The 14,347-nt window shown below is 42.8% G+C and overlaps 1 protein-coding gene across 1 annotated transcript; it reads left to right on the plus strand.

Annotated features, from left to right (window-relative positions):
- Positions 1-1,417: 1,417 nt before the first annotated feature.
- Positions 1,418-5,771, plus strand: f10 (coagulation factor X). The gene is made up of 8 exons (XM_067402953.1): positions 1,418-1,555; positions 1,764-1,924; positions 2,551-2,575; positions 2,660-2,773; positions 2,861-2,992; positions 3,068-3,351; positions 3,460-3,577; positions 4,580-5,771. The coding sequence occupies exons 1-8, from the start codon at positions 1,495-1,497 to the stop codon at positions 5,191-5,193; spliced, it is 1,509 nt and encodes a 502-aa protein (XP_067259054.1). The 5' UTR covers positions 1,418-1,494; the 3' UTR covers positions 5,194-5,771.
- The last annotated feature ends 8,576 nt before the right edge of the window (positions 5,772-14,347 follow it).

Raw genomic sequence — 14,347 nt, forward strand, 5'->3', positions numbered from 1 at the left:
TGCAAACTTTCAAAGTGCAAGTTTTTGAAAACAATACTGTTATAATCTACAACAAAAACATGGATCTGTGAAAACAGTGATGGCATACATTTAGTCTATAGGCATGGGCGTTTGGTGCGAGTGCTCTGTAAAAGAATGCGAATGTGCGTGTAATCTTTCTTTCCAAAGTGACATCGCCAACTACTGGCCTGGCATGCATAATACTCTTTGACATTTTCGTTGTGTCGCGTACCCTCACATGCCCTCTGCATGCCCCACACTTTGAAAATCCCTGTTCTTTGTCCTCACTATAGAAACCCTGAATCTTTATTTTGAAGAGTGTATGGATGTTAAAGCTTCTACAAACCATCAATGCCAATAAAGAAACTTTATTTTTAAGAGTGTATGATGATCGTTGAAATAAATGTCATTGTGAGTGTACGTTTTGTGTGTTTGTGTGCTTTTGTCATTCATGCATCTGAATTTCATGCGTGTAAGTTTGAGGGACGATTAGACAGTCATTAACTGAAACAGCATTGATTTTCTTGTGCAGATGTTGCTCTGGTCTAATCATACACCAGACATGACCCTGTGTGGGGTTAGACGTGACTGTTCTGTACATTTTGTGTACATTATATTAGTCTGATAAAACACGGATAAGGTCCAAATATTTCCCAAACCAATAAAAGAGAGTTAACAGCTCAACTCTATCTTCATGAAGCACAGAAAATCACCATTTTTTTTAGTTGATCAAACTATTAAGAGGATGTTGTTCACTTGTTTTATCACCAGACGGAACACTTTAAGATGAATCTCTTGTTTGGATAAAAGCATCTGCTAAATGAATAAATGCAAATAATCACTGACATTACTGAGACATTAAACTAGTCGTGAAAGAGTAGTTGTGCTGGTCTTTTCTCCTCTATTGTGTCGTATATCCGAGTGAAACGCTTCTCAAACAAGAACAAATGTAGGGCGGGGCTTGATTTTGATTGGATGGTTGTGGTTTGCTATTGGTGGATCTCATGTGAGTGACAGGTTGCCCCGCCCTCATCATCAGAGAAGAGAAGGGAGAAGATATTCTGATTCAAGATTACGAGGAACATGAATTTAAAACAATAACGATGAATCATTTCGAATAAACACTGCAATATTTGTTCACTTTCGATTTCATGGTGACTTGTGCACTATATTCACATTTTCTAAAGTTTTGTATGAGAAACTTTCAAAGTTATTCCCTCATAATCCTCCACTTGGCTGCGGTTCTTCAATCTCATTTGTGTAGGGAACATAAAATAATTAATGAGTGAGGATTCATGCAACTCTCTCTAGTTTCAGGAGCTCTAAACTGAAATCTCACATGTCGTCAGTGTAAACGGCCCTAGATTTGTCCTGCGGTGAGTTTCTCCTCCCCCTGTCCCTCTGGCTCTCTCTCCCTCCCAGCGCTCAGTTCATTGACCTTCTGTTTTCTGAACGATCCTCTAACGTGAAAGAGCTCAGCGCTGACGAGCAAATATGTCTTGGGTCTTCTGGAACTTTCTGTGCTTGTTTCTAATACAATGTGTTTGCTCAGAAGGTGAGTGTCGTCTTGAATCTAACAGACTGAAGTGTCAGAATGACTGATCTCTCTGTTCGTGTCCTGAGGGTTTGTTCTTTAAGGCCCAGTGATTTTAACTGTGCTTTGGTTTATTTCACAACACTCAGCTCTTCCTCTGCTATCAGTCTCTTGTGGAGGGAGGCTTTGGTGGTGATGATGATGATGATGATGTCATGTGTTTCTCCAGTCTTCCTTCACACTCGAGATGCCAGTCAGATCCTGAGCCGCCGCCGCCGCGCAAACCACATGTTCGAGGAGATGAAGAAGGGAAACATGGAGCGCGAGTGCATTGAGGAGCGCTGCAGTTACGAGGAGGCCAGAGAAATCTTTGAGGATGTTACAAAGACGGTTTGTTTGTTCAATTAATTTCTTTATTTTTTGTATATATTATATTGGAAACTTTTAAGAAATCATTTTTTCCACCTCTAGGCCCAAAATACGTAACCGCCGCAGACACTGATGGACACAATTCCCTCAGTATTTACATCATTTGAGAAAAGTAAATTCACTCAGTTTCTGTGTGACATTAGCTTAAAATATAAAATATTAATATCCAAGCTAACTAAAATATGTTCTAGTAACATTTTGCTAATGTTCCTGACATTTCTGAATGTTAAAAACATTGTTTTCAAAATATATATATATTAAAAATATTGCGCTTAATAACACATTACTTTAGTTTTGTGTAAAAATGTCATTATTTTCACTATGATTATCCCTATGACAGAGTTGAACTATTGAACCATCTTAAACATATTTTAAAATAACCATATGGACTGTAGAAAGCTCGATAGTTTCATTTCAATAAAAGCATCATTTAGAAACAAGTGATTTTTTTTTAACTCCATACAAGCCATTAAAATATAACAAAGAATGAATCTGATACACCAATGAAAATCAAACATAAATGCTTCTTGTGTGCATTTGTGCTGATTTCATCTGACGGATATGTGTTGTTCTCTTTTCTCTCTCAGGATGAGTTCTGGCACAAGTATGTCGGTGAGTGCTGGTAACAATCCTTCGCTTCAGTTTGGTTTTAACGGTAAAATTAATCTTGATGGCAGAGGTTGTGTGTTTCTGCAGATGGAGACGCGTGTTTGTCGCAGCCGTGTCTCAATGGTGGCAAGTGTAAAGATGCGATCGGGCCGTACGCGTGTTACTGTCAACAAGGGTTTAAGGGCTACAACTGTGAGATTGGTAAAGAGCTTCATGATGTTCAGTAATCTCACAACAGACCATCAAACCATCAGTGCCGTTGAACACGTGGAGTTTGTGTTTCTGCAGTTATTCCTGAGCTCTGTGAGAGTGAAAACGGAGGCTGTGACCATTTCTGCAGGGTGAAGGAGAAAGATGTCGTCTGTTCGTGTGCCAAAGGCTACGAGCTGGGCGAAAATGGGAAGTCGTGTCACTCTAATGGTAAATGATGTTCTGATGTAAGCGAGATGTTTTTCCACCGATTATCCTCCAGTTCAAATAACTCTTCTGTTTTAGAGCCTTTCAAATGTGGCTTCATTCATCCTTCGATGACCAGAAGCATCTTCTTTCACGCGCCAAACATCACCGACACCAAGAATAAAGAGGAGACGCACATTGAGACCACCGTTGAGTCTGTCATAGACGGCACAAACCCGCCGGCAAATGAGACGAGCAGCATGTTCGGCCTCCACGAGCAGGACATCGCTATTCAAGATGACAGGGTTTTATCTGAAACATGTAGAGTAGAGACAAGAATCGTCAATGGTACGAAATGTCCTCCTGGAGAATGTCCATGGCAGGTAGAGACACACAAACATGGACTTGTACTTTGCATGATACTTGAGTTTTTGGAGATGTGAAATGTGGCAGTTTTAGTATGTTATTGTTGACGTTGGATGTTCTCTCAGGCTCTTCTCGTTAATGAAGACAACATCGGCTACTGTGGCGGCACCATCCTGAACCAGTACTTCATCCTGTCGGCCGCTCACTGTATGAATCAGTCACTCTCCACCAGGGTGGTCTTAGGTACGGCCTTTTATAGGAACATTTGTGACTCTTTTACACTTCAACATTTGTAAAAACTGAAATATTCCCATGCAAATATTTTCAGACATTTGATGCACAAAAGAGCTGAATGATGCTCTTCAAATTGGTGTTGTTTCTCCTTTTTTATTACACCTAAAAATATATGTTGATATCGATGATCCAAACTTTTAACATCCATGGAATAATTCTTCACTCTTGAAAATAAAGTTTCCAAAAGGGGCTTTCGCAGAGCTGCAAAACAAGAACCATTTTGGATTCCCCAAATTATGTTTTATTAACAAAGTTTGGGAGGAGCACATTCAAATGATCCACCCAATCAGCATAAGAGGAGGCCTATAAACATGTAGCCGACTCGCCTATGTTCCTCTACAGGTGCATCCCTCCACCGCCCTGTCTCCTCACACTTGCCTGGTTACTATCCTGACCAATGATACGGGGGAGTACTCTGGGTTCGGGCGACATTCCAAGCTCGGAGCCCTCCCTCGGACAGCACACCAAATATGCATATGGCCTACTTTTTATTCTATCTAAGTGTCACTGCGTAAACCCCCTTCTGGAACCCTTATTTTTAAGAGTATAGAAGAAATAAAAACCGACCAAAATGAGTCGACAGTCATCATCCAGTAAGTTGTAAATGAAAGTGGAGCAGCTTGGATCATTTGATGTTTGCGTTCACATTGAGATCTCTGAGCACAATTTGAGATCTCTTCTGAAACTCTAGAGACGACACGTGTGAGATTTCTGGGGTCTTTTTCACAGGAGAAACATCTGAGAGGGAGACTTAAGTAAAAGTCTCCACTTCCCCTCTTGGCCATCTTGAAGAAACAATTGGGAAACGAAAAAAATCTCATTCCAGAGCACATCCATTTATATTTATGCATTTAGCAAATGCTTTTAGCCATCTTGCATTGTAATCAAGATACACATTTACATTTGATCAGTTCTTGGGTGTTTTCATTAGTGTTCATGTTTTTCTGTCAGGTGAGTTTGACACGCTGGTCATCGAGGGTCATGAGGTCACCCACGAAGTAGACGAGATTCTGATTCACAAGAACTACATGGCGGACACCTACCACAACGATATCGCCCTCATTAAGCTCAACAAGCCCATTAAATTCACCAGATTCATCCTCCCCGCCTGCCTGCCGGAGTCCAACTTCGCCGAGCGTGTGCTGATGCGTCAGGAGGAAGGTATAGTGAGCGGATTCGGCCGTGTGCGTGAAGGCGGCCTTCAGTCCACCATCCTCCAGAAGCTAGCGGTGCCGTACATCGACCGCGGCAAGTGCATCGAGTCCAGCAAGTTCAAAATCTCTAATCGCATGTTCTGCGCCGGATACGATCAGGAGGAAAAAGATGCGTGTCAGGGCGACAGCGGTGGACCGCATGTGACGCGCTACAAAAATACATGGTTTGTCACGGGCGTGGTGAGCTGGGGCGAGGGATGCGCCCGGAAGGGCAAGTACGGTGTCTACACGCAGGTTTCCAAGTACATCCAGTGGATCCAGAACGCCATGGCCAAAGTCATGCCAGAGATGTCTATAAAACCCAAAGCAAAGCGAGAGCTGCTTCAGAAGACGCCTGTACGAAGAGTCTGACAGGAAGTCAACGTGAACAACGACACGGTCTTAATTCATGTTGATGATTTATCAGTGATGTTATCCCAGCAATCAAAAATATATTCTAAGAACCCATAAAGTTATAAAAACGTTATTTCTGAATGTTCCCTGAATGTCCAGTTTTTTTAGCTATGCAAATGTTGAGGGAACATTTCTGGAAACATTATGGGAACGTTACTTTTAAATGTTCTCTGAAACAATTAGTTACATTTAAAAAATGTTCAATGAACGATGTAAAAATAATGTTTTTGTTTTGAGAACATTATTAAAGACCAGATAACTCTGGACAAACGTTTGTTCATGACTTTGAGAAAACCTTGCCAGAACGTTCTGAGATTGTTCCCCATAAGATGGGATTCTATAGAAAATCATTTTTGTCTTCATAATCTTTCATATTTTATCCACTTATGAACATATTCAATCAAATCATCATTGATGAAATAATTAGTTAAAAATAACTATAAAAAATACTAGTTATTTCTGAGTAAATCTTGTTTAGCTCTGAAATAAGAGTAAAACGATTTGTCAATGCTGTCGACTCTCATCCTAATGAGGTTTACAGTTCTAATAAAGAAATTGATTTATATGCTGTTTCTGTTGTATTCTTTCATAAAGTCAAATGTGTTTCCTCATGAATTAAAGAAAGTTGGCAGCCACACACTCTGAAAAAAACAAACTCAACTTTTGAGTTTCACCTACTTCACAAAAGTTGAGAGAACTTTCTAATTTTATCAATTCAAATACATTTGACAATCAGTTGGATAAAGACAGTAAATTAAATTTAGTTTACTAAAATCAGTGTAGGTGGAGGCTCTGGATGTGTTGACAAACACACAGATGAAGAGTTCAGAGGTCATGTTTACAGACTAGAGTCCAGATACACACCGCTCTGCACACAGAAACTCATCTTACTTTTACCATTTACCATCTAGACATAAAAAATCATTTAACGAATGAATCTGACTCGCTCTGCCCCTGGCGCAGTGGGCAGCCACGGCGGATCAGGGGCAGTGGGCAGCCACGGTGGGTCAGGCCCACCCATCTGTATCCCACCCCTGGGTACCTGGCCCCCCCCCCAAAAAAAATACTTGGGGAGTTTAAGGAGGGCCTTCAGGAGACTGCTGAATGGTGTGGATTTGTGGACAGGAGTGGGCTCATGGGCGGCTGAGACTGGAGCGGAGGGCTTGTTGAGGGCTGGAGCGATGGGCTCTGTGATAAAGTCTATCAACCAGCCAGCATCCTCTGGCGGCTCGTGAAAGGCTGGAGCGGATTGCTCGGCGGCGGCGGCTGGAGCTGAGGGCTCGGCGGCTGCTGGCGACCAGGAGTGGGCAGGACCGCTGAAGCGGTATGTGCAGGGCTTTGGGGTAAGGTGAGCTGGCGATGCCCGATAAGCTGCTCATGGGGCTGGACAAGGATTCTGGTTCTCTAGAACTCTATCCACTTCCAGATTTGAACCATTTAAAAGGAGAATCATATTCAGGGAATCGACTAAGAAAAAAATTACAGGCTGGTTCGTTATAACGAATAACGTCCCTGTCCAGTCCCATCAGAAAAACAGCATTAAGGCAGGCATCAGTCCAGCTCACCAGATGAGAAACCTCCAAAAACTCCTCCACATACCTCTCCAACGGCCTGCCACTCTGCCGCAGATGGCAAAGTCGTTCGTCCGCCTGGAGAGGCCTCGGGGGTAAGGGAACAAGGAATATACCCATTCCTTCAGTGTGGCAATCCAACGGTTCTGGTCTGTCCTTCTGTTACGGTTTGCTGTTGTAGAGATGAGGTGTTTATGGATTTCCACAATCAATGGGTATTTATTCACATAACTAGAGGAGAGACAACATTCAAACACATAAAGCAACATTTAGGACAGACAAGGAGTGGAGGGAGTGAGTTTATTATATAGGGAGTGATGACGATGAAGAACAGGTGCAGGTGATCCGTGAAGCTGAGGAGCTGACAAGGGAAGTGAGTGCAGGTGAGGAGACAAGAGGATCATGGGAAATGGAGTTCTGGAGACGAGGGAACTGTGACACTTTGTTAATGCACATGTTTAATTCTTAATAAATTTACTAGAAGTTTCTTCTCTAAATATGTTTCTGTCACGTTTTATGTGCATTTTATTTCATTGAATAAAGAGTATCCACCCCAGCGAGTGCGAGTTACATTTATGCACATCTTGTGCAGTATCTTAAAATGTGCAGAAAACCAATATGACTCATTTAAAATTCTGTACTACTTACATTACTGCATGCATAAGTTTCAGAAACCATGAAAAGAGAATACCGGTCAAATACAATAGATCATCACTAAGACATGGCATGGACCATTTTATGGTCCATTTATTCAGATTCTTAATGATTTTTAGTACATTTAAAATAGATAGGCTATAGCAAGATATTGACAACATTATTTCTATACTTAATTTTTCTGAACATATGTACACAGGTTCTGTCTTGCGCACAGACGCGAGCGCGAACCTTTGAAAGTATTTGGATGCAGAAAGACGCGTTTGGCTTCTAATGAACCTTTGTTGTCAAGCATCATATATATATATATATATATATATATATATATATATATATCTATATATATATATATTGTTTTCAAGCATATATTTTTCAAGCTTTTTTAGTTGATAAAACTATTAAGAGGATGTTGTTCGCTTGTTTTATTACCAGACGGAACCCTTAAAGAGGAATCACTTGTTGTTTGGATAAAAGCATCTGCTAAAAGAAATATAATAAAAATATATAAATAATCACTGACATTGAGACATTAAACTAGTCATGAAAGAGTAGTTGTGCTGGTCTTTTCTTCTCTATTGTGTCGTATATCCGAGTGAAACACTTCACAAACAAGAACAAATGTAGGGCGGGGCTTGATTTTGTCTGTAGGGAATTGATTGGATGGTTGTGGATTGCTATTGGTGGATCTCATGTGAGTGACACGTTGCCCCGCCCTCATCATCAGAGAAGAGAAGGGAGAAGATATTCTGATTCAAGATTACGAGGAACATGAATTTAAAACAATAATGATGTGCACCAATCAATCATTTAGAATAAACACTGCAATATTTGTTCACTCTAGATTTTCTAAAGTTTTGTATGAGAAACAGCCAAAGTTATTCCCTCATAATCCTCCGCTTGGCTGCGGTTCTTCAATCTCATTTGTAGGGAACATAAAATAATTAATGAGTGAGGATTCATGCAACTCTCTCTAGTTTCAGGAGCTCTAAACTGAAATCTCACATGTCGTCAGTGTAAACGGCCCTAGATTTGTCCTGCGGTGAGTTTCTCCTCCCCCTGTCCCTCTGGCTCTCTCTCCCTCCCAGCGCTCAGTTCATTGACCTTCTGTTTTCTGAACGATCCTCTAACGTGAAAGAGCTCAGCGCTGACGAGCAAATATGTCTTGGGTCTTCTGGAACTTTTTGTGCTTGTTTCTAATACAATGTGTTTGCTCAGAAGGTGAGTGTCGTCTTGAATCTAACAGACTGAAGTGTCAGAATGACTGATCTCTCTGTTCGTGTCCTGAGGGTTTGTTCTTTAAGGCCCAGTGATTTTAACTGTGCTTTGGTTTATTTCACAACACTCAGCTCTTCCTCTGCTATCAGTCTCTTGTGGAGGGAGGCTTTGGTGGTGATGATGATGATGATGATGTCATGTGTTTCTCCAGTCTTCCTTCACACTCGAGATGCCAGTCAGATCCTGAGCCGCCGCCGCGCAAACCACATGTTCGAGGAGATGAAGAAGGGAAACATGGAGCGCGAGTGCATTGAGGAGCGCTGCAGTTACGAGGAGGCCAGAGAAATCTTTGAGGATGTTACAAAGACGGTTTGTTTGTTCAATTAATTTCATTATTTTTTGTATATATTATATTGGAAACTTTCAAGAAATCACATTTCCCACCTCCAGGCCGCAGACACTGATTCCCTCAGTATTCACATCATTTGAGAAAATAAGTAAATTTACTGTTTCTGTGTTACTCATATAAAATATTAATATCCCAGCTAACAAAAATATGTTCTAGGAACATTTTGCTAATGTTCCCATTAAGTTATGAAAACATTATTTCTGAATGTTAAAAACCTAGTTTTTTAAAAATATATATTAAAAATATCACTTAATATCGCTTAATAACACATGACTTGTTTTGTATGTTTTGTGTAAAAATGTCATTATTTTCACTATGATTATCTCTATGACAGAGTTGAACTATTGACTTTTGAACCATTTTAAAATAACCATATGGACTGTAGAAAGCTTGATAGTTTCATTTCAATAAAAGCATAATTTAGAAACAAGTGATTTTTTTTTAAAATTCCATACAAGCCATTAAAATATAACAAAGAATGAATCTGATACACCAAACATAAATGCTTCTCATGTGCTTGATTGCTTTCGATTGCTCGATTGCTCCTGTCTGCCTCTCTGCTCAGCGTTTTGTATCTCCGTATAGCTTTGTTTTCTCTTACTTTTATTGAATCTCGTACTTTTTGTTGCTTATATTATCATTTCTTTATATATATACACTATTGCCCACCACATTAATCTGACGTCGCCAGCTTGTAATCTTTGAATCTAAATCGCTGTTACAACGCGTTTGCATCTCGCTAGCTTGTTTAACTTGTCATCAGTCTCGCGCGCTCCTCTTCCAACGCGTTCATCAAACAGCTGAGGCAACTCGGATCAGTCTACAAACACGGTGAGTTATGTCATCCTTTCCCAGTGTTATATCATGTTCCATCTGTCACATGTTTAGCATAGCCCTCTCTGTCAGCGATGAGGGATTTACATGTCATAAATGTAGGGAAATAGTCAGGCTGACAGAGAGAATCTCAAAATTAGAGACACGCATCCAAACTTTAATCGAGGATAGTAAGAATGCAGGAGCTTCAGCTTTGGATGCGACTAGCTTAGTGAACTCTGTACATTGTTCGGTTCCGGCTGTAGAGCCCGCGCAGCAGGGCACTTGGGTAACGGTGAGGCGGCCTAGCCGCGGAAAACACCACTCTTCTGTTCCATTAAGAACATCAAACAGGTTCTCCCCACTCAGTGACGCACCCACTGAGAATCCTGTTGAAAGTGCCCTAGTAATTGGCGATTCTATTACACGGAACGTGAAAATAGAGACACCAGCCACCATAGTCACATGTTTGCCGGGAGCCAGAGCACCTGACATCAAAGCCAATTTAAAAGTGCTGGCTAATGCTAATCGTAAATACTCTACAATTATTATTCACGTCGGCACAAATGATGTTCAACTTCGCCAGTCGGAGATCACTAAAATTAACATTAAAGAGGTGTGTGAACTCGCAAGTACAATGTCAGGAGAAGTAATTTGTTCTGGCCCTCTTCCTGTTCGTCGGAGTGATGAGATAGTTAGCAGGTTATCATCACTCAATGGCTGGCTGTCTAAGTGGTGTCCGCAGAATAATATAGGTTTCATAGATAATTGGAAAAGCTTTTGGGGCAGACCTGACCTGTTGAAAAGAGATGGTATTCATGCCTCCCGGGATGGTGCTGCTCTTCTCTCTAGTAATAAGGCACATAGTCTTAGAGCTGAAACATGACAAACTACGGCCCAGGTCAGGAAGCAGACAGACTGGCTAAACCGACCGTCTGCTGGCTGCCTCACGTTACAGAAGTCAGATAAATCCCAACACATAGAAACTCTTACACCTAGATATTATCACATAGAGACTGTGTCACGGTTGATCAATCCGCTGTCTCATTCTGGTGTCTGTGTGTTTGTGTGGGTGTGTCTGGTTGATGGTTCTGTGTGGGTGTCGCCGCTGATTGTTGATCAGCGGCAGCTGTGTGCAATCACTATCTGCCTATTTAACACCTTGTCTTTCGTCTCGTGTTTGTCAGATCGTTGTTTGGAATCCTGGTGTTGTGTCCTGTGCTCTCTCGTGTTAGTTTGTTCCCCGGAGTGGATTACCTCGTCGTTGTTTCCTGTTCCTGTTCTCCGTCGGACTCTCACTTTGGATTGCACTCACGGATTCGGACGCACGGACTTACGACACCATCTCACCTCACCACAGGATTTCCAGCTGCCCATCGAAGTCCCTGCGTCACCACTCTCCTGCTACTGTCTCTCCTCGTTTAATGATTAACTCTGGTGTGAAGCTCTAATAAAGAGATTAACTTGCACTTGCATCTGTCATTCTTTCCGTGACAGAACGATCTGACCAACTATGGATGCAGCAAGTTCAGCAGCGTTGACGGAGTTCATCAATCACAGCATTTCTCGTATGGATCAACAACAGGAGAGTATCTCTTCAACCGGACGCGCTGTTCAAGCGCTGGTGACGCAGGTGTCCGAGCTCTCCCAGCAGCTTCAAGAACTTCGCGCTCCCACTGCGCCGCCCACGCCGCCGATTCCCCCCACACCTCCGGGGCGAATGGACCAGCCAGAGCCACGCCTCCCGGTTCCGCAGACCTACGCTGGTGAGCCAAACTTTTGCAGAGCCTTCTTGACCAGATGTTCCATGCATTTCTCATTGCAGCCACGCACATTTGAAAAAGAAGAATCCAAGGTGGCGTTCGTACTGACGCTTTTGACTGGTCAGGCTGCTTTGTGGGGAACGGCGGTGTGGGAGAACCAGGACCTGTGCTGCGCCTCGTTCCAGGCACTCGCCGCCGAGATGAAGAGGGTGTTTGACCGTGCGGTGGCGGGCAAGGACGCCGCCCGACAACTCACTGAGCTCAGACAAGGAAATCGCACGGTCGCCGAATACTCTATTGAGTTCCGCAGCCTGGCGGCGGAGTGCCGATGGAACGAGGAGGCGCAGTGGGATGTATTCCTGCATGGGTTGGCCGACCGTGTCCACAGAGAGATCTACGTGTTGGACCTTCCTCAAACCCTCAATGGACTCATCGATCTCGCTTTACGAGTGGATGCTCGCCTCCAGCGGCTGGAGCGTCTTGCTCTTCCCAGTCCTGTTTCCCGTGGAGCGGAGGGACGGTCGGCCAGCTCAGCGGACACGGTTGGCCCTTCATCCGATCCTGAACCCATGCAGGTAGGGAGAGCTCGGCTTTCCCGGGAGGAGAGAGAAAGGCGGAGATCCCAGGGATTATGTTTGTACTGCGGCGGAACGGGCCACTTCCTACGGTCATGTCCAGTAAAAGACCAAGCCCGGTAGTAATGAAGAGGCTACTATCGGGTGGGATCTCCGCCGAGAAGTCCCCACCATCCACTCTCCTTCCGGTAAGACTGAGATGGGCCACACACAACCTCACCTGCCAGGCACTCCTAGACTCTGGGGCTGAGGGGAACTTCATGGACACCGGCTTTGCACGCAACAACAACTTACCCACCATTCTACTCAACCAGCAGATCACAGTCAACGCGCTCAACGGACAACGGCTCCCCAACATTTCTCAGTCTACCGATTCCATTACTCTCGTCACGTCTGGCAACCACACCGAAAGCATCAAGTTTCTTCTCATGGACTCTCCACTGGCACCCATTGTACTCGGACACCCTTGGCTCACTGAACACAACCCCAAGGTCGACTGGCAGCAGCACTCCATCACGGAGTGGAGCACTCATTGTCACAGGTCTTGTCTTTTGTCTGCTTGTTCCACTGTGTCTGCTTCTGTGTTACAGGAAGAGGTGGTGGATTTGTCAAACGTGCCCACGGAGTACTCGGATCTGAAGGAAGTGTTCAGTAAGTCCCGTGCTGCTTCTCTTCCTCCGAACCGTCCCTACGACTGTGCTATAGATTTAGTGCCCGGTAAGTCTCCGCCTAAAGGCAAATTATACTCTCTGTCCGCTCCCGAGAGGGAGGCCATGGAGAAATATATTTCTGATTCTCTGGCAGCGGGGTTCATCCGTCCTTCCTCTTCTCCAGCGGGGGCGGGGTTCTTTTTTGTGGGGAAGAAGGATGGTTCCTTGCGACCTTGTATTGATCTAATACTGTCGCATGGAATAGATATTGATGCTGTTGAAATTCTACAGCAGAGCGATGATATATCAGATCATTATTTAGTCTCGTGTATAATACAATTAGCCAAGGCTACAAAACCACCACCCAGCCATAAATATTGTAGAACAATCACGTCTGCCACTAAAGATTGCTTTATAAATAATCTCCCCGAGCAGTTTCATCGCCTTAGTATACCTGACAACATAGAAGAACTCGATGCTGCAACAGAAACTATTGGCTCTCTCTTTTCCAGCACATTAGATGCGGTCGCTCCTTTACGTCTAAAGAAGATTAAGGAAACTAATCCAACGCCGTGGTATGATGAGCACACTCGGGCTCTAAAACGAGCTGTTAGAAAAGCTGAACGTAGTTGGAAGAAAACAAAACTAGAAGTTTTTCGCCTTTCGTGGAAAGAAAAAATGATTGAGTACAGAACAGCCATAAGAAATGCTAGATCTACTTATTTTTCAAATCTCTTAATAGAAAACAAACATAATCCTAGGTATTTATTTGACACAGTGGCTAAATTAACTAGAAACAGAGATTCAACTGCTGACGTTTCCATAGAGCACAGCAGTAATGACTTTATGAACTTCTTTACTTGCAAGATTGATAATATTAGAGAGAAAATTATAAACATGCAACCGTCTACAGTTTCTCTTCAGACAGTGCACTGTAGTGTCCCTGAGGTAAAACTAGAATCATTCGCCGCTATAGGAGAGGAAGAATTATCTAAACTTATCAAATCATCAAAATCAACGACATGTATGTTAGACCCAATGCCGACTAAACTACTGAAAGAAATGCTTCCAGAGGTCGTAGGTCCACTTCTTGATATAATTAATTCATCTTTAACACTAGGACACGTGCCAAAAACCTTTAAGCAGGCTATTATCAAACCTCTTATTAAAAAACCTCAACTAGATCCGAGAGATTTAGTAAATTACAGGCCAATCTCGAATCTACCTTTTCTGTCAAAGATACTAGAAAAGGCAGTTTCAACACAACTGTGTTCCTTTTTAGAAAGAAATGGAATCTGTGAGGATTTCCAGTCAGGATTTAGACCATACCATAGTACTGAGACTGCTCTCGTTAGAGTTACAAACGATCTACTCCTATCATCCGATCGTGGCTGTATTTCTCTATTAGTGTTATTAGATCTCAGTGCTGCTTTTGACACTATCGATCATAACATTCTTTTAA

This window comes from Chanodichthys erythropterus, chromosome 12 (genome assembly GCF_024489055.1).
Source record: "Chanodichthys erythropterus isolate Z2021 chromosome 12, ASM2448905v1, whole genome shotgun sequence".
Lineage (NCBI taxonomy): Eukaryota > Metazoa > Chordata > Actinopteri > Cypriniformes > Xenocyprididae > Chanodichthys > Chanodichthys erythropterus.

Coding starts and splice junctions, on each gene's coding strand:
- f10 (XM_067402953.1), top strand. CDS start 1,495: ATGTCTTGGGTCTTCTGGAACTTTCTGTGCTTGTTTCTAATACAATGT. Junction 1,925..2,550: donor TTGAGGATGTTACAAAGACG/GTTTGTTTGTTC, acceptor TTTCTCTCTCAG/GATGAGTTCTGGCACAAGTA. Junction 3,578..4,579: donor CTCCACCAGGGTGGTCTTAG/GTACGGCCTTTT, acceptor TTTTTCTGTCAG/GTGAGTTTGACACGCTGGTC.